The following is a 23,480-nucleotide window of genomic DNA, read 5'->3' as shown; positions in this document are numbered from 1 at the left end:
ACTTACTCTTCTAAGTGATGTGATAGCCATTAGAAATGCTACTTTCCAAGTCAGGTATTGTATTTCACAAGAATGCATGGGTTCGAATGGTGGGCCCATGAGTCGTGTTGATACAATATTAAGGTTCCACGAATGTACTGGTGGTGTCCTTGGGGATATGATTCTTTTTAGTCCCTCCATAAATGCTTTAATGACTGGTATTCTAAAAAGCGATGTTGTATGTGTAATCTCCAGATAGGCAGATATTGCAGTGAGATGTATTTTAATGGAAGAGAATGCTAGATTAGACTTTTGTAAGTGTAATAAGTAGCTTACAATGTCCTTTGTGGAGGCGTGTAGTGATTGAATCTGATTAGTGTGGCAGTAGCAAACAAATCTTTTCCATTTGTTTGCGTAACAATGTCTTGTTGTAGGTTTTCTAGCTTGTTTAATGACCTCCATACACTCTTGTGTAAGGTTTAAATGTCCAAATTCTAAGACTTCAGGAGCCAGATTGCTAGATTGAGCGATGCTGGATTCGGGTGTCTGATCTGTTGTTTGTGTTGTGTTAACAGATCTGGTATGTTTGGTAATTTGATGTGAGGTACTACTGACAAGTCCAACAGTGTTGTGTACCACAGTTGGCGAGCCCAGGTTGGTACTATGAGTATTAGTTTGAGTTTGTTTTGATTTAGTTTGTTGACCAGATAAGGAATGAGTGGGAGATGGGGGAAAGCGTAAGCAAATATCCCTGACCAACTGATCCATAGTGCATTGCCCTTGGACTGAGGGTGTGGGTACCTGGATGCGAAGTTTTCGCATTTTGTGTTTTCTTTTGTTGCAAATAGGTCTATGTTTGGTGTTCCTCAGCGGAGGAAGTGATCCTGTAGGATCTGGGGATGAATTTCCCATTCGTGAGTTTGCTGGCGATCTCGACTGAGATTGTCGGCTAACTGGTTCTGAATACCTGGTATGTATTGTGCTATCAGGCGAATGTGATTGTGAATTGCCCAATGCCAAATCTTTTGTGCTAAGAGACACATTTGTGACGAGTGTGTCCCCCCTTGTTTGTTGAGATAATACATTGTTGTCATGTTTTCGGTTTTGACAAGAATGTGTTTGTGGGCTACCAGTGGTTGAAATGCTTTTAATGCTAGAAACACTGCTAGCAGTTCCAAATGATTTTTGAGAAGTTGTTTTTGTTGATTGTCCCATTGACCCTGTATGCTGTGCTTGTTGAGGTGTACTCCCCACCCCATCATGGAAGCATCTGTTGTGATACCATTGAAGCAAGAAGTGTGTTTGGAGGTCTATCAACACTAGATCTTGAAGTTGACCCTGTGCTTGTGTCCATTGTTTTGCTAGGCACTGTTGTAAGGGTTGCATGTGTAATCTTGCAATTGGGACAATGGCTATGCATGAAGACATCATGCCTAGAAGTTTCATTACAAACCTTACTGGGCAGTGTTGGTTTGACTGTATGCTTGATGTTATATTTTGGAACGCTTGGACTCTTTGTGGGCTTGGAGTGGCAATTGCCTTTTGTGTGTTGAGTGTTGCTCCCAAGTATTGTTGTATTTGGGATGGTTGCAGATGTGATTTCTGGTAATTTATAGAGAACCCTAGTTTGTGTAGAGTTTCTATGACGTATTGCGTGTGAAGAAGACACTGTTGTTGAGTGTCTGGCAGGAAGTTTCTGAATTCTATGCAATAACCATGTTGGATAATTGATAGGACCCATGCGTCTGTGGTAATATGTGTCCAGTTTTGATAATATGCGGTTAGTCTCCCCCCCCACTGGTGATAAGTGTTGGGGCTTTGTGACATTGAAGTCACTGTTTGGTCTGGTTTGTTTTGGTTGCCTGGAACTTTACCCTTCTTCTCGGGAATTGTCCTCTGTAGGAACCACGAAACCCTCCCCTTTGATATTGTGCCTGATAGGTGGGTCTGGTTTGAGAGGTGTAAGGCTCTGGTGTTTGCTGTCGAAAACCTCCTCTGAATTGTGGTTTCCTAAAGGTGCCTCTGACTTGTGAGGAGTAGAGCGTGCCCATGGCTTTGGCCGTGTCTGTGTCTTTTTTTTAACTTTTCAATTGCTGTGTCCACTTTCGGCCCAAACAATTGTTCTTGGTTAAATGGCATGTCCAACACCGCTTGTTAGATTTCTGGCTTGAATCCAGAACTTCTTAACCATGCATGCCTGCGAATGGTTACCGCCGTGTTGACCGTTCGTGCTGCCGTGTCTGCCGAGTCTAGTGCGGACCTTATTTGGTTGTTGGATATGGCCTGTCCTTCTTCCACAACCTGCTGGGCACGTTTCTGGTGTTCTTTGGGCAAGTGTTGCATAATGTGTTGCATCTCGTCCCAGTGTGCCCTGTCGTAGCGAGCAAGTAGGGCTTGCGAATTAGCGATCCGCCATTGATTGGCTGCTTGTGCTGTCACTCGTTTGCCCGCTGCATCAAACTTTCTGCTCTCTTTGTCAGGCGGTGGAGCGTCTCCGGACGATTGAGAGTTTGCTCTCTTTCTTGCTGCTCCTACAACCACTGAGCCTGGTGTAAGTTGTTGTGTTATGAACACAGGATCCATTGGGGGAGGCTTGTACTTCTTCTCCACCCTAGGCGTGATAGCCCTTCCTTTAACTGGCTCCTGGAATACTTGTTTTGCGTGTTTGAGCATACCCGGGAACATTGGCAGACTCTGATAGGAAGCGTGGGTGGATGCCAAGGTGTTAAACAGGAAATCATCCTCTATTGGCTCTGAATGCATTGCTACGTTGTGGAACGTAGCTGCCCTGGATAGTACCTGCGTATATGCAGTACTGTCCTCTGGAGGTGACGGCTTTGTTGGATAACAATCCGGACTGTTATCCGATACTGGTACATCATATAAGTCCCATGCATCGGCATCATCCTGTGTCATCCCTGTATGTGTGGGTGACTGCATTGGAGGTGTTCCCACTGGAGACAGTTGTGGTGAGTGTGGTGGGGACGGTTGTGGTGAAAACCTTGGTGGTGGGGATTTTTCTCTAGCCACCTTCGCCTTAGGCTGCATTTCTGTCTCCTGAAATGCCAGTTTTCTTTTAGACTTGATTGGAGGGAGAGTTTGTATTTTTCCAGTCTCTTTCTGGATATGCAACCTCCTTTGTGTATGGTCCGGTTCGTCCATACTTAATTGCTGCTCAAACCTATGTCTTTCCTTGATTTGGCTGGAAAGTCCTTGCTCTTCTGTGTAAGAGCTTCTTTTCGGCTCCGAAGCCGCTTTTTTCGGTACCGAGGTTTCAGATATTGTCTTTTTCGGTTCCGATGATATTTTTCTCACTTTGGGTGAGTCGAACTCTCGGTGTCAAGAGCGTTCGGTGCCAGAATCTCGACAGGAGTCGGAAGTCTTCGGCAAATCCCTGGCCTTTTTCGGTGCCGATGTTTGGTCACCTTCTTTTCGATGGGTTAAGCCATGGCCTGTTGGCGGTGGCGTCCCCTTGGCCTTAAAGATCTTTGTGTGAGTTTTGGACGGGGCTTTTTACTCACTGTTCGCTGCACCGTCGAGGTTCAGTCACTTTCGGATTAGTCAGAGTCCGATCCCTGGATGGAAATGCTTTCCTCCTCTCCGACGTCGAGTTGCTCTCTCGGTGTCGACGCCATTTGCAGTCTTCTTGCTCGTCGATCTCGTAGGGTCTTTTTAGATCGAAACGCTCGACAAGCCTCGCAAGTATCCTCCCTGTGTTCCAGTGATAAACACAGATTACAGACCAGGTGCTGGTCTGTATAGGGATACTTCGAATGGCACTTCTGACAGAAGCGGAAGGGGGTCCGGTCCATTAGTCTTTGACGATGGATGTGGTCGGGCCGACCAGGCCCCGGTTAAGAACGTAAGCCCTGAAGGGCCGCCGGAGCGCTCTTGCTGTCGGTGCCGATACAATAACACTAACCCGGTACCGAACGAGAACAATACCGTCGAATTTTCGATAATTTAGCTAACTTTCCCGATTCGAAATACGGAGCGAAGAGGAACACGTCCGAACCCAATGGGGGAAAGAAAACAATCTAAGATGGAGTCGACGCCATGCTCAATGGAGCCGAAAGGGAGGAGTCCCTCGGTCTCGTGACTCGAAAAGACTTCTTCGAAGAAAAATAAAATTAGTTACATACCTGTAACTGCAGTTCTCCAGTATTGGTATCTTTCATAGATTCACATGCTTGAATCATCCCCGTCGTCGAGGTGGGAGCCTCACGGTAAACTTAAATACATAAAGCAGTAAGTCAGTAAAAGTAAAACCAGTAGGCCCTAGAAGGCCTCATAGGGTATTTTACAGTCTATCCACCTTGTTTTGTGAAAAAGACCCAAACTTCAGTATCAACCAATCAGGATTCAGCCCCTCCCAAACACTCCCAACAGAGGCTGAATTCCCTCAGATTTTCTAGTAGGAGTGTGAAGTTTAATATCCTTATAATAGGGGAGCCTCTGAGGGGAGGAGGGTGGGTCGCATGTGAATCTATGAAAGATACCAATACTGGAGAACTGCAGTTACAGGTAAGTAACTAATTTTCTTCTCCAGTATTGTATCTTTCATAGATTCACATGCTTGAATCAGAATAACGAGCAGTAATGTTTTGTTAATTAGTGAATTACATTGACTGTAATTCTATCGTAATTTTATAAGTGATGTGATTCACATTAGTTCAGCTTTAAAAATCCACGTACATATCAATATATCTAGATCCATAAACATCCGAATAGAAGAGCAATAACAGGTGTGTGGCAGAAAATACTGACACAATTTGTGTTATTATTATGAAGACTACGACAAGTTAACGCAGTATAACAAAGTGAACAATCTGAAGCACAAAATTAGAGTAAAACACACTGTAGCTATTAACGAGACTAAGAACCAATAACGAACATACCTCGAGTGTGGTGGTGGGATGTGTAAGAGGCTCACCTTAACGAAATAGATGCCTCAGCACTGCCTGTCCCACTGCTGTATCGACATTGTTAGTTTCCTCGAGACAGTAATGCCTCGTAAATGTGTGCTGGCTGGACCATGTTGCTGCTCTACAGATGCTATGTAGTGGTACACCTGCAAAGAGTGCAGCTGAAGTGGCACCGATCTTGTAGAGTGGGCTCTCACCTTGGTGTTGAGCAGTTTTCCTGCTTTTGAATGGCAGAATTGAATTGCCAGGCCAATCCATCTAGCTATAGTCTGTTTGGACACCGCGTGCCCCTTTCTTGTTCCGCCGAATGCTACAAATAATTGATCCGACTGGCGGATGGCTTGAGTTTTCTGTAGATAAAACTTTAAATATCTTTTAATATCAAGAGAGTCTAATGTTTTTTCCGTTACTGTTTGCGGATTTGGAAAAAAGGTTTTTAAGATGACTGGTTCATTTAAGTGAAACGTTGAAGGAACTTTCGGGATGAATTTAGGATTTGTTCTCAGGATGACACCTGAGTTTGTGAACTGGAGGAAAGGCTGTTTGACAGTGAAAGCCTGTATGTCACAGACTCTTTTTGTTGAAGTAAGAGCTAGCAGTAACGCTGTTTTCCATGAGATTAATTTTAGGTCAGCTTTGTGGATCGGCTCAAAAGGAGCTTTCATGAGCTGCATCAACACAACATTCAAGGACCATAGTGGTGGAGGCTTTCTAACTGGCGGGAAGACCCGAAAAAGGCCCTTCATAAATTGTTTGACAATTCTTGTGGAACACAATGAGAGTTTGTCTGGTGATCTGCGGTATCTGGAGATTGCTGCCAGATGTACCCGAATGGAAGAATATGCAAGTCCTGATTTTGCCAGGAGCAGGAGATATGGAAGTATCTGTTCCGGAGTCGAGGACAAAGGATGTATATCTTCTGCTGCACACCATATACAAAAACGTTTCCATTTATTTAAGTTTATAGGTTTTGTTGGTAGTGTCAACTCTAGCTTTTGCCAAGATGTCTCTACACTCCGGGGAAATGTTGAGATTCAAGTATTCATTGTATTCAGGAGCCAAGCCAACAAATGAAGAGACAACGGATCTGGGTGTCTGACTTGTCCCTGGTGCATCGTTAAAAGAGTCGGACTCTGTCTGAGTTGTAGATGTGGTCGTTCGGAGAGCATGAGGAGCTCCGTATACCAGACTTGTCTGGGCCATCTGGGAGCTATGAGCAGAAGGCGACATCCCTCCGCCTTCAGTTTGTTGATGACTCTTGGAATGAGCGGGATTGTAGGAAAAGCGTAGGCATAAACTCCGGACCATCTCATCGAAAACGCATTCCCCCACGAATCTTTTTGGGGAAGCCAACTTGCGTAGAACTGGCATTTCTTGTTCTCGAGAGTGGCAAATAGGTCTAAGTTCGGTTTGCCCCATAATAGAAAAAGGCCGTTGAGAGTTTTCTGGTCTAGCTCCCACTCGTGATAAGGAATCACTGTCCTGCTCAGGGTGTCTGCTAGAACATTGGTTTGTCCTGGCACATGCTCCGCTTTGAGTGAAATATTGTGCTTGATGGCCCCTGTCCAAATTTGTTGGGCTAGCTGCGAGAGTTGTAGGGATCTTGTGCCTCCTTGCTTGTTTAGATAAAACATGCTGGTTGTGTTGTCCGTCCTGATTAAGACGCTTGAACTTTGTATCTTTGGTAAGAAAGCTTTTAGAGCAAAGTGTATTGCTTGAGTTCTAGATAATTGATGTGGAGCTGACCCTCTTTCTGATTCCAGATTCCGCTGATTTGCAGGTCCTGGCAGTGTGCACCCCATCCTTCGAGGGAGGCATCCGTTGTTACTATGTAACTTGGTGTTTGAAGAAGAAAAGACAGTCCTTTTGACAAATTGGTTAGAGTCACCACCACCTCATGGTGCTCTTCATTAAAGGCGTTATGCGAATCTTGTCTTCGAAGGAGCCGTTGACCTGAGTCCATTGTATGTCCAATTGCTCTTGCAGGGGTCGCATATGGAGCCTGCAATCTGGGACTAGCAGAATGCATGATGATATCATTCCGAGCAATGATTTGTAGATGCGGACTGAAACAAACTTTTTTCTGGAGAGCCTGTCTGCCAAGGAGGTTAACTTTTGTTTCCTCTCGTGAGATGGGTACGCTTTGCTGCGGACTGTGTCCAGAATTGCTCCTAAGAAACTCAATTCCTGTTTGGGGTAGAGCTGAGATTTCTGGTAGTTGACTACAAACCCCAGGCTGTGTAACAATTGAAGGCAATAGGAGATATGATTTGTTACTTGCGATTTTGAGGGTGCCTTTATAAGCCAGTCGTCCAAGTAAGGGAAGACCTGGATACCTGACTGGCGGAGATGTGCTGCTGCCGGAGCTAACATTTTTGTGAAGATTCTGGGGGCTGATTTGAGACCGAATGGTAGAACCCGGAATTGAAGGTGCATACTTCCTACTCTGAACCTTAGGAATTTGCGATGGTTGCGATATATGGGGATATGAAAATAGGCATCCTGGAGGTCTAGGGATGCCAACCGATCTCCGGTATTTAGCAGACGCAGGACATCCTGCAATGTTACCATCCTGAACGATTGCTTCTTTAAAAACTTGTTTAGTGCTCCCAAGTCCAGGATGGGGCGCCAGTCTCCTGAGGGTTTCTTTAGAAGGAAAAAACGGGAGTAGAATCCTCTGTTCTTTTGAGATAAAGGGACTGGTTCTATTGCTCCCTTTCTCAGCATTATTCTTACTTCCCTGAGGAGTTGGTTCAACCTCGGAGGCTGTGGGACCGATGGAGGAACAATTGGTGGTGTTTGTGTTAATTCCAGAGTATGACCTCTGGCCACTACATCGAGTACCCATCTGTCCGAAGTTATGGCCTTCCACTTGGGGAAATAGGAAGTGATGCGACCTCCGACCCTCGATGTTGGTTGGTGGGGAAGCGTTGGGATGATCTGCAGGTCATTGCTTCCTGCCTGTATCTCTTCCTCGGGCAGCTCCTCTTCCTCTAGCTGGATGTTTGTAAGCTGCGGCCGGTGGTAATCGATAATGCTGCTGTTGCTGATGGTACTGATGTCGTGATCCTGTGGAGGAAGACGGATATTGTGACCTGTATTGTTGGTATCCACCTCGAAAGGAGTAATTACCTCTACCCCTTGCTCCACGAAAAGGTTGTTTCTTATATTGTAGGGTACCTAGGGATTTTGCCGTATCGGTATCCGTCTTGATAGCCTACAACATGTCGTCGACATGTTTGCCAAACAAACTCTCTCCATCAAAAGGCATGTTGAGAACACGAGTCTGGACTTCTGGTCTGAATGAAGTAGCTTTAAGCCATCCTTGTCTGCGCAGGACTGCTGCGCCAGCTAATTGTCTAAAGCCAGTGAGAGAAATATCTATTGCGCTGTCTATTATCTCTGCGGAGACCCTTTCTCCCTCCTGCAAGACCTTTTTTGCTTCCACCTTGACGTCTTCTGGCAGTAAATCTAAAAAGGCAGACATGTCTGCCCACATCTGGCGATCGTACCTTCCCAGGATGGCGAGGGAATTAGCCGCCTTAACCGTGACTGCAGCAACAGAGGAGAATTTCTTGCCGATATTGTCTAATCTCCTTCCTTCTTTGTCTGGGGGAGACGCAATAGGCGTGGAGGGGTTTTTGGAACGTCGCTGAGCCGCCTGTGATATAACAGAGTCAGGTTTCGGCTGTGAGACTAGACAGGTCGGAGAATCATATGGGGCCTTGTATTTTTTCTCTAGTCTTGGCATTTGTGAAGGCACTGTTGCTGGGTTTTTCATTGCCTTCAAACCCTCCTGCCATAAGAAATCTACAATGGGTATGGCTCTTACAGATCTCTTTGATGGCTCTTTAAAGTCGTACAAAAAACATTCGGTTTCATGGGAAACCATTGCAAGACCAAAACGTTTCGCCGCTCTCTCTATTAAATTATGGAAACCTCCTATGTCCTCTGGAGGAGAATCTACTGGACCTGCTGGCGGTGGAGATGGTGTGAGAACGAGATAATCATCCCATTCACTAGCCGCCGAATCTCTTAGCTCACCCTCTTCCCTTTCGTCGTCTGACGAGGGGCAAGCTTCCGGAGTTTGGCAAGTTACAGGTATACTAGCCTGTGGCGTTTCAGAAAGATTAGTAGTCTGAGCTTGCCGGGGTGTCTGGTAGCTCTCAGGTCTAGGTGGCGTGGACTGAGTTGATGGTGGGAACCTTTTATAGTAGTCCTTCAACATATATTGGAGACCTGCCACTAATGTGCTAGGCATAGCAAAGGGCGATGGTTGTTCTGTCTGTGGATAAGATGTTGAGTCATAACTAGGCTGGTAATGTTGATCCTCTTCTTCATCAAACTCTTGGCATTTGACATTGAGTTGGGACGGGCTACTAGCTGCCCCAAACATTCCGTCGTTTTGAGAGTACGCATCATCATCCTCATCGTCTAAAAGATGTTGTGGTGGGTATGGCAACACTTTACTTGGTGAGGTATGCATCGGCAGAATATCAGACGCCTTGTCCCCTATATTAATAAGTGAAAGGGGCAAGAATCTGGTGGAGTCGTCCTGATGGTATGAGGAATGGTGTGGCGAAGTATCCAGGTAGGTGGATGGTTTGTAAACTGTTAGTGCTGTGGACGATATAATCGTCGACGGTTCCCTCGTCGACGGCTCTCCCATCGACGGATCTCTCGTCGACAGTTCCGTCATTGACGGAGTCTTTGCTAACGGGGCCTTTGTCAACGAATTCTTCGTCAAAGGTCCCTTCGTCGACGGGTACTTTATAGACGACGGTCGTTTCGCCGACGTATCTTGTGTAGGTGCCGTCGTCGGCAGTGCCTTTTTAAACCTCATTGAGAGGTGCTTCGTAGATGGGAGTGCCCTGGTTGATTGGTGAACCCAGGAGGCCTCCGCTGTCGACGATGTGGTTGCCGACGAAGCCTTCTTAAAAATTTTTGCTGTCATTATCGTCGTCGATGACAACGGCGACGACGTCATAATCATCGGTGAGGCTGGTGTTGTGAACGTCGACGATACCGTAGTCGCTGTTGCCGTCGACACAGTCGTCGACGGGGTGGTCGTCGACGGTTGTTTTTTCACCGAAAAAAGTTTTTCTGGCTCTTTTTGTGGTGACAGAGACAGGGATGGCTTTTTTGAGGTGCTTTTTCGGTGCAAAGGCGTAGTAGGTTCTGAATGAACCTTTTTTGGCCCATGTTTAAATGTCTCTGAGTGGAAAACATCCTTTTTCGCTTCAGTAGAGAGTTGTTTTGTCTTTTTGGGCACCTTCCTTGGTGGTTCATCCGACCCTCTACTTCTCTCACCTGTTCTTTTCTGAGGGCGAGAAGTATGTGATGACGCTTCGCTGTCGTCGGAGGAAGGATGTTCTAAGGCTTTCTGTTTTTGCAGCCATAAAAGAAGTCTACCCTCACGGTCTTTGAGGGTTTTTTGACTAAAGGTGCGACAGATTTTGCAGTCTCTCACCTTGTGGTCTGGATGAAGGCAGTAGATACACTTCTTGTGGGGGTCATCAACATGCAGTCTCTTCTTCCCACAGTTGTCACAGTCTCTGAACAGACCCTTCTTTGCCTTTTCAGACATAGTAAAGCTGTAGCTAGTTTCCTGAGAGAAAAAACAATCTTCAGTCAGAAAATAGGAAAAAACTGAGCAGAGCTCAGAGAGACTCCCTTCACACGACGTGCGGTAGAAAATCTGAGGGAATTCAGCCTCTGTTGGGAGTGTTTGGGAGGGGCTGAATCCTGATTGGTTGATACTGAAGTTTGGGTCTTTTTCACAAAACAAGGTGGATAGACTGTAAAATACCCTATGAGGCCTTCTAGGGCCTACTGGTTTTACTTTTACTGACTTACTGCTTTATGTATTTAAGTTTACCGTGAGGCTCCCACCTCGACGACGGGGATGATTCAAGCATGTGAATCTATGAAAGATACAATACTGGAGAACAACTTGTAACACTCCGAGCCCAACACTAGATGGCAGGATAATGCACAGCATGTGTATCTGCAGCTACACATGCCACCGAACATATATATATATTCAGATATGAATTGGGGGCAAACCGAACAAAGCGCTATTTCAATGTGCAATTTTAGCCCTAACTACGGTCACTATATCACTGTCACAAATTGAACAAGTTACTTACCTTTGGTAATGCTCTTTTTGGTGGATACTGTATGTAACCACAGATTTCTCACCTTAGAATAGATTAGGTATAGATTAGATCCAGAGATTTTCCATAGTAGTGCTCCTGTGCATCGCCAGGTGGGGTCGTACTGATCCACTTTGGCTAAATACCACCCCCGATATGATGGAACTGAACTGCATTGAAGTGCCACTCCTGGGTACAGGTGCTAGTTTGTCTTTTTCTTTCCACTCTCCACTCTCCCCCCTCACCCCCCACCCCACACAGAGGCTGCAAAATTCGTTGTATACAGTGAGCGGAGTACTATTTTGGTTGTTAAGAAGAGGCAACTGCATAGAATAAGGAGGTGGAAGTGGAATGAGGAATCTACGGTTAGATAAAGTATTCACAGTGAAAAGTGTTACCAAAGGTAAACAAATTGTTCTTCTGATGGATACATCTAACCGCAGATTTGCCACCTTATAATAGAAACCTATGAAGTACCTCCCAAAGGTGGAGTGTCTCTGGCGTGGACTCAGCCAAAAAGTCTCACAGAACCAAGCGGGCAAAATTCCTTCCCAGCAGACCAGGCTGTCAAGGCAGTAAAGCTTTGTAATTGTATGCACAGGTGCCCAAGTCGCAACCCTGCATACAGCAAGGACAGGCACTCTCATGGCAATGCTGGGGCAGAAGCCTTAGCCCTGGTGGACTGGGCTCTGAGACACTGTGGGCTATTTTTGGCCGGATTAAAGACAAAACAAATTAAATTACATGCAACAGTTTCAGGTCTGCATAATGGGCATCGAACCAGGTCACAGATGTGTCTGTGACCCAGCACCGAGCATAAACGGATTTTGTGGAAGGGCAGCAAAAATGACATCCACCATCTCAGGCAGTTAATCTAACGCAGTCAATTGTCACCACTCAATCTCCACACAAGGAGGAGTAAGTTGTGTAGCTAGAGTGGAGGGCCCGGTCATGTTGCTGAAGAAGGAGTGAAATGGATATTACATTATTTCAGTGAATTTGAGCAAAACATAAAAAATGCCATAGTAGAAACGCTCTCACACAATCCATTGTCCCACAATATTTCCAGGTTTGTTACCCAAAAGAATAATATAATGATTTTGGTCATGCTAATAAATTTGCAAATTGCCCTTCCTACCATGAATCCAAATTGGTTGAAAGGGAGAAGGGGTGTTTCGGCAGTGTGGGAGGGATGAGTGATCAGGCAAACACCCATGGAAAACATGTACGAAAGGAGATGAATTAAACAAATTCAAAAAAGGGCTATACCTCATTTCCTGCGCACTGGATCATGACTTGTGACATGTATAAAACATTGCCAAGCGTTTTGATGTCCTCTCCTTCCCAGCATCGAATAGCTTCCGTCAGTATCTGAAGTTCCAGTTCTTTCCGTTTCCGCACTTCTTGACAATGCGCCTATTGAATGCAGAAGAGTCTCCCATCAACAAAGAACAACCCCGATAAATTGACAAACTGTGAAATATTAGCAACTGCAACCAATTTTCCCAGAATCGATTCAGGTTATTTTTTTACAATTATCTTAATAGCATAATTTGTGGTGTTTAATCCTTTCTTTTACCACAGCTCGAACAAAGTTAAACCACTTGCTTCAACCACTGAAGCAATTCTTACAAAGGTGTGACATATCTACCTTAAAAGTGGATTATATCTTCTCTGTATACTTACATCTGTGCTTAATAGTGACTCCTGAAAATGAAGCTGCACTCTTATCACAAATGGTTACCAAAAGTAGCAAATGCTAGGTCCTTTTTTAATGTGTTACAAATAAGGCTTATTTTTTCAATTTTATCCATTCTTTAACCTTTTATTGAAATGCAATTCTATTTATTTGTTTTTCGGAAAAATATACATGCAATTATTTTTTTCAACTTGTTAGGAAAAAAATTACACTTGCACTAGGACTTCTTTAAGATTTATGCACCACATTAAATAGCCGCCATGTACTAAACCTCAGTAACTTCATTAGCTTTGTTAAACACATATTGTGATTGTATAGTGTTTACATAGCAAATAAACCCAAATGCATTTAAGTGCTGCAAATATAAGTGCTCCTGTGAAACTGGCATATTAGGAAAACCAGAGAAGTCCTCCACAGTAGTGCAAGCAAAGACAATGGCTTTGAAGAATTTCAGTCAACATAGGGAGATTATGAAAATACTTATTCTCCCTTTTTACAAATAAATACTAAAAGGGAGTTTTAGTAAGCATTTACATATGTAAAAAAAACATTACCAGAAATTGTGATCCTTCGTTATGAATCCTGCATCTCCTTCCTTTCAAGCGATGCACAGTTCAGTTCCATACAAAGAGCAGTAGGGACTGAGTGCTTGGACAAAACAGACACAGGAGTTGTAAAGAAATGGCTCCCTGTTGCAGTTACCCCCCACTTTTTGCCTGATACTGATGCTGACTTGACTGAGAAGTGTGCTGGGACCCTGCTAACCAATTTGAATTAGATTCTAGAACTAGTTTTAGATTCTTAAAAGCATTCCAACTTTTAGAAGAATAATGTCTAGTACAGAGATGAATGTGGTGGAACTCGACACCACACCTTACCTCCATCTCCAGATGAAAGAGCTAAGGTCACTCTGTAACATAAGAAAAATAACAATGGGCTCCAGACCTACCAAAGTACAGCTCCAGGAGCTGTTGGCAGAGTATGATAGAGCCAACCCCTCTGTGGATAACACAGAGGAGGATGATAGTGAACTGGAGGAAGAATTCCCTCCACCAGTCCTATCTAGGGAGAACAGGGCTTCTCAAGCCCTGACTCCAAAAATAATAGTCAGAGATGCTGGCTCCCTCACAGGAGGGTCCAGCCTCTCTGAAATCACTGAGGATAACTCCAGTGAAGAGGACATCCAGTTAGCCCGGATGGCCAAAAGATTGGCTTTGGAAAAACAGATCCTAGCCATAGAAAGGGAAAGACAAGAGATGGACCTAGGACCCATCAATGGTGGCAGCAACATAAATAGGGTCAGAGATTCTCCTGACATGTTGAAAATCCCCAAAGGGATTGTAACAAAATATGAAGATGGTGATGACATCACCAAATGGTTCACAGCTTTTGAGAGGGCTTGTGAAACCAGAAAAGTGAACAAATCTCACTGGGGTGCTCTCCTTTGGGAAATGTTCACAGGAAAGTGTAGGGATAGACTCCTCACACTCTCTAAAAAAGATGCAGAATCTTATGACCTCATGAAGGGTACCCTGATTGAGGGCTTTGGATTCTCCACTGAGGAGTATAGGATTAGATTCAGGGGGGCTCAAAAATCCTCGAGCCAGACCTGAGTTGATTATGTTGACTACTCAGTGAAAACACTGGATGGTTGGGTAACTGGAAATGAAGTGTATGACTATGTTGGGCTTTATAATTTGTTTATGAAAGAACACATTTTAAGTAACTGCTTCAATGAAAAGTTGCATCAGTATCTGGTAGACCTAGGTCCAATTTCTCCCCAAGAATTGGGAAAGAAGGCAGACCACTGGGTCAAGACTAGGGTAACCAAAACTTTCACTGGGGGTGACCAAAAGAAAGGGGTTACAAAGCCTCCTCAGGAGAAAGTGGGTGACACTAGAAACAAAGAAAAAGAGTCCTCTGTAGGCCCCCAAAAACCAGACCAGGTGGGTGGGCCCCGAGACACAACCCAAAACAAAGGTGGGTACCAGGGTAAGAACTGGGATGCCACTAAGGCATGGTGCCATAACTGTAAACAGACAGGGCACCACACCAAGGACACTTCTTGTCCCAAAAACAAACCCCCTAGCAAAATTCCAGGGGTGACCAGTGTAGCCATTGGGGATGACTCCTCGGATGAGGAGGTCTTCATAGCCTTCAACTGGAAAAAGGGCCCAACAGGTGAGTTGGAGATTCTAGAGGGAAGTAGACACTTCCACCACCTACTGGTGAATGGAATTCCAGCCACTGCCCTGAGAGACACTTGTGCCAGTCACACTATTGTGCATGACAGGCTGGTGTTCTCAAACCAGTACATCCCAGGTGAGACTGCCAGAGTAAGAGTTAGCCCAGACAGGGTCACTTGTAGGCCAGTGGCTTTTGTGCCCATAGAAGTGGGTGGGACTTTTAGCTGGAGAAGGGTGGTAGTCAGTACAGACCTCCCCCTTGATTGTCTCCTTGGAAATGACTACCCAGAGGTTAGTCAGAGCCCAAGAGAGGAACTGGTCCAGTGCCAGTCCTCTCCCAAGGATTCTGGAGTGCCTGCCTCTGCAGTAAATGCAAGTAGGCCCCAGAAGAAAAAGAAAAGGAAATAGAGTAGGAAAGGTGGACAACCTTTAGCCAAGGTTCCAGCAAGCCAAGGAGATTCTTCTCCAGTAGGGGAGAACCCCAAAAGTGGCTCTGATAAAGTCCAACCTGACCCACAAGAAGTCCTGGCTAGTCAGGCAACTGTTAAGTCTGAGTGGGTGGCCCCTCAGCTAACAGAAGAAAGAGTGGAAGAAGGGTGTTTACTACAAGATGTGGTAACCCCCCACTCCAATACAGCAGACAGGCACCCTGAACCCAAAGAAGCCTGTAACTTAGCCCCTTCCCTTGTAGGTGAAGAGCTAAAGGTGTGGTTCTGGGCACTGACAGCTGTCAGTGGCCTCTGCTGGGTGTTAGCCTTTATGGCTGCACTATCCTTGGCATGGTGGTCAGACCCCATGACAAATAGCAAGTTAGGCCCCCTGACCCTGTTGGTCATGGTGGGGTTACTCCAGCTCTGGGTAACCTCTTTGGGTAAGCTAGGGGTGACCCTGGCTAAGATAAGATTAGCAGAGGTGGATACCTCTAACCCCAAAATAGAGAGAATGGGTGAAGACATTAAAAGCACAGACAAGAGGCAGTTCAGATTAGGTCCTATCACTGTGGAAGTGGGTCAGTTCCCCAGAGGGAATGACCCGGACAGGAGGATGTAAGGCAGAGTAGGCCCTGCAACAAACCAGCCTATTTCCTCTACTCTTCCTCGCCTGACAGACTAGGAAGACTCTCCCAGCTTTGGCTGAGTCTCCTGGCCTGTGGGCTGGGGGGGGGCTTGTGTAAAGAAATGGCTCCCTGTTGCAGTTACCCCCCACTTTTTGCCTGATACTGATGCTGACTTGACTGAGAAGTGTGCTGGGACCCTGCTAACCAGGCCCCAGCACCAGTGTTCTTTTACCTAAAATGTGCTTTTGATTCCACAATTGGCACACCCTGGCATCCAGGTAAGTCCCTTGTAACTGGCACCCCTGGTACCAAGGGCCCTGATGCCAGGGAAGGTCTCTAAGGGCTGCAGCATATCTTATGCCACCCTGGGGACCCCTCACTCAGCACAGACACACTGCTTGCCAGCTTGTGTGTGCTGATGAGAACAAAACAAGTAAGTCGACATGGCACTCCCCTCAGGGTGCCATGCCAACCTCACACTACCTATGCAGTATAGATAAGTCACCCCTCTAGTAGGCCTTACAGCCCTAAGGCAGGGTGCACTATACCATAGGTGAGGGCACCAGTGCATGAGCACTATGCCCCTACAGTGTCTAAGCAAAACCTTAGACATTGTAAGTGCAGGGTAGCCATAAGAGTATATGGTCTGGGAGTCTGTCAAAAACGAACTCCACAGCTCCATAATGGCTACACTGAATACTGGGAAGTTTGGTATCAAACTTCTCAGAATAATAAACCTACACTGATGCCAGTGTTGGATTTATTAAAAAAATGCACACAGAGGGCATCTTAGAGATACCCCCTGTATTTTACCCAATTGTTCAGTGCAGGACTGACTGGTCTGTGCCAGCCTGCTGCTGAGAGACGAGTGTCTGACCTCATGCGGTGAGAGCCTTTGTGCTCTCTGAGGACAGAAACAAAGCCTGCTCTGGGTGGAGGTGCTTCACACCTCCCCCCTGCAGGAACTGTATCACCTAGCAGTGAGCTTCAAAGGCTCAAGCTTCGTGTTACAATGCCCCAGGGCACTCCAGCTAGTGGAGATGCCCGCCCCCTGGACATAGCCCCCACTTTTGGCGGCAAGTCCAGGAGAGATAATGAGAAAAACAAGGAGGAGTCACTGGCCAGTCAGGACAGCCCCTAAGGTGTCCTGAGCTGAGGTGACCCTGACTTTTAGAAATCCTCCATCTTGCAGATGGAGGATTCCCCCAATAGGATTAGGGATGTGACCCCCTCCCCTTGGGAGGAGGCACAAAGAGGGTGTACTCACCCTCAGGGCTAGTAGCCATTGGCTACTAACCCCCCAGACCTAAACACGCCCTTAAATTTAGTATTTAAGGGCTCCCCTGAACTGAAGAATTTAGATTCCTGCAACTACAAGAAGAAGGACTGCTGAGCTGAAAGACCCCTGCAGAGGAAGACCAGAAGACACCAACTGCCTTGGCCCCAGACTTACCGGCCTGTCTCCTGCCTTCCAAAAAACCCTGCTCCAGCGACGCTTTCCAAGGGACCAGCGACCTCTGAATCCTCCGAGGACTGTCCTGCTTCGAAAAAGACAAGAAACTCCCGAGGACAGCGGCACTGCTCCAAAAGAACTGCAACTTCGTTACAAGGAGCAGATTTAAAGACCCCTGCAACTCCCCGCAAGAAGCGTGAGACTTGCAACACTGCACCCGGCGACCCCGACTCGACTGGTGGAGAACAACCAACTCAGGGAGGACCCTCCGGCGACTCTACGACTGTGAGTAACCAAAGTTGCCCCCCCCTGAGCCCCCACAGCGACGCCTGCAGAGGGAATCCCCAGGCTCCCCCTGACCGCGACTGTCTGAACTCCATTTCCCGACGGCTGGAAAAGACCCTGCACCCGCAGCCCCAGCCCCAGCCCCTAAAGAAACGGAACTTCTGTGCAGGAGTGACCCCCAGGAGGCCCTCTCCCTTGCCCAGGTGGTGGCTACCCCGAGGAGCCCCCCCCTTGCCTGCCTGCGACGCTGAAGAGATCCCTTGATCTCTCATTGACTTCCATTGAAAACCCGACGCTTGTTTGCACACTGCACCCGGCCGCCCCCGCGCTGCTGAGGGTGTACTTTCTGTGCTATCTGGTGTCCCCCCCGGTGCCCTACAAAACCCCCCTGGTCTGCCCTCCGAAGACGCGGGTACTTACCTGCTGGCAGACTGGAACCGGGGCACCCCCTTCTCTCCATTATAGCCTATGTGTTTTGGGCACCTCTTTGACCTTTGCACCTGACCGGCCCTGAGCTGCTGGTGTGATAACTTTGGGGTTGCTCTGAACCCCCAACGGTGGGCTACCTTGGACCAAAAACTGAAACCTGTAAGTGCCTTACTTACCTGTTGAATCTAACAATAACTCACCTCCCCCAGGAACTGTGAAAATTGCACTGTGTCCACTTTTAAAACAGCTTATTGTGTTTTATGTGAAAAGTATACATGCTAAAGTAATGATTCAAAGTTCCTAGAGTACTTACCTGCAATACCTTTCAAAAGAGCTATTACATGTAAAATTTGAACCTGTGGTTCTTAAAATAAACTAAGAAAATATATTTATCTATAACAAAACCTATTGGCTGGATTTGTCTCTGAGTGTGTGTACCTCATTTATTGTCTATGTGTATGTGCAACAAATGCTTAACACTACTCCTTTGATAAGCCTACTGCTCGACCACACTACCACAAAATAGAGCATTAGTATTATCTCTTTTTGCCACTATCTTACCTCTAAGGGGAACCCTTGGACTCTGTGCATGCTATTCCTTACCTTGAAATAGCACATACAGAGCCAACTTCCTACAGGAGTCTATTGCAAAGGTACCAATTCTCAACTAATCTGAGTGCCTATGTTGATCTTAGGTGTGCAACAATAACCTCTGTGTGTGCCACTTCCCATATCCTGATTGACAGAATAAGGATCTGAATAGTGGTATACCCCTGGACAGAACTGTTTGGGAAAGTTTGCAAATATGGCAGGCACTACAGTGTGCAATGTTTGGGGTTGGATAAAGCAGTGTGTCAAGAAAGGTGGACATGGAAAGCACACAGAAGGACATTTGCTGGTATTCACAAACAATTCACAATCTGTTCAGGAATTTTTGAGAAATTACAGTTCAGAAACGTTGTGTATTTCATGCTGCGGACCATTCATCGATCTATCGCAGAGGATCCCCAGATTAAATCAAGCTCTGATTGGCTGACAGACTATTTATAATGGATCCGTGACCCTGAGGTCCCATTAGATGGCCACAATCTGAGGGAAAAGGTTGCCATGTTAGGACTCTGGAAACGGGTGCAGGTGTCAGGGGATGGGGTGGGGCATCAGGGTATGTGCAGGGGCCTGGCAGCAGGCCAGACCATGCACATAACCCCATGCCACAGACAGCAATACAAATCTTACTTTACATTTAAAAAACATAGAAATTCACTATAAAAACAAAGGTGAAAGTGACAGTTATAGTTTTCACAAAAAAAAATACTTAGAACGGACTGGAAAAAAAAAAGTTAAAAGGACATTATAGCTAGGTGAAAATGTCAGTTAAACACATTACACTTAACAAACAAAACCACTGAAATTAACCAGTTATAGGTATCTCAAGTACCTATAACGTGTACCCTAAAGTAACTATAACTCACGAGCCTGACAAACTGCTAATTACCTCATATTACATCACTCATGACGTTCTATGATATTGTTAATATCACTGCAACAACTGAAATTACATCAATGATAAAAACACTGCATGTCGGGAGCACAGCTTATAGTTCTTTGGAGCACAAGTTATAGTTAATTGCGATAACTATAACTGGTGAATTTCAGTGTTTTTTCCTTTTCAAACAGTATGTTTTAACTGACATTTTACCCTAACTAGAACGTTCCTTTTACCTTTTTTTGTTATTAGTGAATATATAAATTGATATGAAGAAGGAAGAGGAAAGAAAGAAAAGGAAAGAAGAAAAAAGAAAAAAGAAAGGAAATAAGGAAAAGTAAAGGAAAAGAAAAAAAAGGAAAGGTGGAGGAAAGCAAGGAGGAGGCAGAAATAAGCAAGATGGAGGAAAGCAAGGAGGAGGTGTGTACACAAAAGAAGCATTAGGCCCAGTAGCAGAAGGAAGGTAGCTGTCAGACTCTTGCAGGAAAAAGCTATGTGGTAAGCCAGCAGGAAGCAACACACAGCAAAGCAAAAAGGGCTGCAGCAACTTGGCACACAAAAGAACAAGTTACTTACCTTTGGTAAAGCTTTTTCTGGTGGATACACTAACTACCTGTGGATTCCTCACCTTATGAATTCGATCCTTGCGCCAGCATCCGACGGAAAGTCTTCTTCCTAGCTATCTACGTCGACGAGGACGTCATAATGGCACGGCTCCACGTGATTCCGTCTGACGTCAACGTGCCAATAAGAGGTCCTCGTCGGCGTACTAACGTCAGTTTCACCTCATTTTTTTCGTGCCCTTAAGGCGCACAGGTGTAACCCGACCATGAAAAATTATATATATATATATAAACATATACGCACACAAAAATCTTGTCCATTGAATCCATATATTCACATTATCATCAGAAATACAGGAATATACAAAAATATGCAGACTTAGTCCTAGTAGCCCTTCAGGAGGGACTTTTTTCGCCAGAGAGTAACAAATCTTAATACACAAGATGACCCACCTGGAGTGTTCTTTTCTGGACCGCTCTGCCCTTTCGCTGTCCAGCATACCCAACAAGCAGTTGATCATCTAAGCGAAAGTCCTTAGTTCTCTCTAGGTAAAAACTCAGGGCCCTCTTAGGGTCCAACATATGGAGTCTCTCTTCCTCTTTAGACGGGTGGGGAGGAGGGTAAAACGCAGGCAGAGTGATAGTTTGCCCTATATGAAAAGGGGTGACAACTTTTGGCAGAAAAGCAGCCCTGGTTTTTAGAACCACTTTATCAGGGAAAAACATGGTAAAGGGAGGCTTGACGGAAAGTGCCTGAAGCTCTCCAATCCTCCTGGCAGAAGTGATTGCTATTAAGAAAACGGTCTTAAAGAATAAAAATCTCAATGGACATGAATGCATGGGCTCGAAAGGGGAACCCATTAAGAATGTCAGAACAAGATTTAAGTCCCACTGAGGCATGTGAAAGGGAGTAGGAGGAAATCTATTCACCAAACCCTTAAGGAACCTGTTTACAACTGGAGACTTAAATAAAGATGGCTGGTCCGGAAGGCAAAGAAACGCCGACAGAGCCACCAAATAACCCTTAACTGTAGCTATCGCACAACCTTTCTTAGCCAGACTAAGAGCAAACAAAAGTACATCTGAAAGGTGGGCTTTTAAGGGATCTTTTTGGTTCTCTCCACACCAAAGCACAAATTTTGCCCACCTATCGGCATAAATCGATTTAGTGGAGTGTCGCCTGGATGATAGTATAACATCCACTACATCCAGTGGGAGAGAAAAGGACCTCAGGTTGCCCGTTCAATCTCCAGGCATGAAGGTGCAGGCTCTGGAGGTGGGGGTGTAGAACCTGCCCCTGCGATTGCGAGAGGAGGTCTGCCCTGAGCGGGAGACGGAGCGGAAGGCACTGAGAGAGTTGAAGCAGGTCTGTATACCATACCCTTCTCGGCCAGTCTGGTGCTACCAAGATGACTTGACGAACCTTCCTCAAAACCCGAGGATTCAAGGGTATGGGGGGAAACACGTAAAGCAACTGGCCGCTCCAGGACATCTGAAACGCGCCCCCCAACGCCCCTTGCATCGGATACTGGAGGCTGCCGAATAACGGGCAATGCGCGTTCTCCCGAGTGGCGAATAAATCCACCTGAGGAGTACCCCACATCTCGAAGATGTGGAGGACTAGATCCGGATGGAGACGCCACTCGTGATCTAATGAGAAGTGACGACTGAGACCGTCCGCACGTACATTCAGCACCCCGGCCAAATGATTTGCTATTAAGCAAATCTGATGGTCCTGAGCCCAGGACCAGAGTCGCAGGGCTTCTCTGCAGAGAAGGTACGACCCCACTCCTCCCTGTTTGTTTATATGCCACATCGCTGTAGTGTTGTTCGTCAGGATCTGAACTGACTGCTCGCGAAGGGAAGGGAGGAAGGAAGGCCTTGAGCGCTAAACGTACTGCCCGCAATTCCAACAGATTGATATGCAACATCTGTTCCGCTGGAGACCAATGACCCTTGATCTCCAGGTCCCCCAGATGAGCTCCTCACCCTAGAGTGGAAGCATCCGAAATCACTGTGGCCACTGGAGGAGGCAGTGAAAACGTTTTTCCTTGGGAAGGGTTGCTGTCCTCTGCCCACCAAAGAAGATCCGCTACAGCGTCCCTGGAGATCTTTACTGAATCCTTGAGATCCCCCTTGTGCTGGAACCACTGTCTGCGGAGGCACCACTAAAGAGCCCTCATATGCCAGCGAGCATGAGTGACCAACAGAATGCAAGAAGCAAACAGACCTAGCAGGCGTAAGACCTTGAGGACTGGAACTGCCGCTCCAATTTGAAACAACGGAATCAGCGCCTGAATGTCCCGAATCCGCTGAGGCAGGGGGTAGGCCCAAACATTGTTGTGTCCAGTATTGCCCCTATGAACAGGAGGCGTTGAGAGGGCTCCAGGTGAGATTTGGGCACATTTACAGAAAAACCCAGATCGAACAACAACTGGGTTGTCATTCGCAGATGAGACAACACAAGCTCTGGAGACTTGGCTTTGATCAACCAATCGTCCAGGTAGGGAAAAACCGCTACTTCCCTCTTTCTGAGATGTGCTGCAACAACTGCCATCACCTTTGTGAAAACCCGAGGTGCCGAAGTAAGTCCAAACAGAAGGACCGCAAACTGGTAATGTTGCGATCCGACCACAAAACGGAGATACTTCCTGTGCGACTTGATTATGGGAACATGAAAGTACGCGTCCTGCAAGTCGACAGACACCAACAGTCTCCTGCGTTCAACGCCAGTAGCACCTGCGCTAGGGACAGCATTTTGAATTTTTCCTGCTTGTTTTGACAAACTCTCAGACCATATACTCAATATGGCCATACTGAACTTACAATGTATAAGAATGGACTTAGACACTGTAGGGTCAATATTGCTCATGCAGCTATGCCCTCAACTGTGGTATAGTGCAACCTGCTAGAGGGGTGACTTACCTATGCCACAGGCAGTGTTTTGAGTGTATGGCACCCTGAGGGGGAGTGCCATGTCGACTTTGCCTTTTTCTCCCCACCAACACACACAATCTGCAATGGCAGTGTGTATGTGTTAAGTGAGGGGTCTCCTAGGGTGGCACAACACATGCTGCAGCCCTTAGGGACCTTCCCTGGTCACAGGGCCCTTGGTACCACTGGTACCTTTTACAAGGGACATATCTGTGTGCCAGGGGAGTGCCAATTGTGGAAACAATGGGACACTTTTAGTTAAATAACACTGGTGCTGGGGCCCAGCTAGCAGGGTCCCAGCACACTCTCAGTCAAGACAGCATCAATAT

At 46.2% G+C, this 23,480-nt stretch overlaps 1 protein-coding gene across 4 annotated transcripts in view; it reads right to left on the bottom strand.

Moving 5' to 3' along the window:
- ARHGEF7 (Rho guanine nucleotide exchange factor 7) overlaps positions 1 to 23,480 on the bottom strand; it is an 832,785-nt gene that overhangs the window by 414,634 nt on the left and 394,671 nt on the right. For all 4 annotated transcript variants that reach the window (XM_069205130.1, XM_069205127.1, XM_069205128.1 and 1 more), the window contains one exon: positions 12,329 to 12,475. In XM_069205130.1, coding sequence (XP_069061231.1) covers positions 12,329 to 12,475 — 147 coding nt within the window. The remainder of the gene's footprint in view (positions 1 to 12,328; positions 12,476 to 23,480) is intronic.

This window comes from Pleurodeles waltl, chromosome 8 (assembly GCF_031143425.1).
Source record: "Pleurodeles waltl isolate 20211129_DDA chromosome 8, aPleWal1.hap1.20221129, whole genome shotgun sequence".
Taxonomy (NCBI): domain Eukaryota; kingdom Metazoa; phylum Chordata; class Amphibia; order Caudata; family Salamandridae; genus Pleurodeles; species Pleurodeles waltl.
The sequence above is the reverse complement of the archived record's forward strand: the minus strand, read 5'-3'. Positions and strand labels throughout refer to the sequence as shown.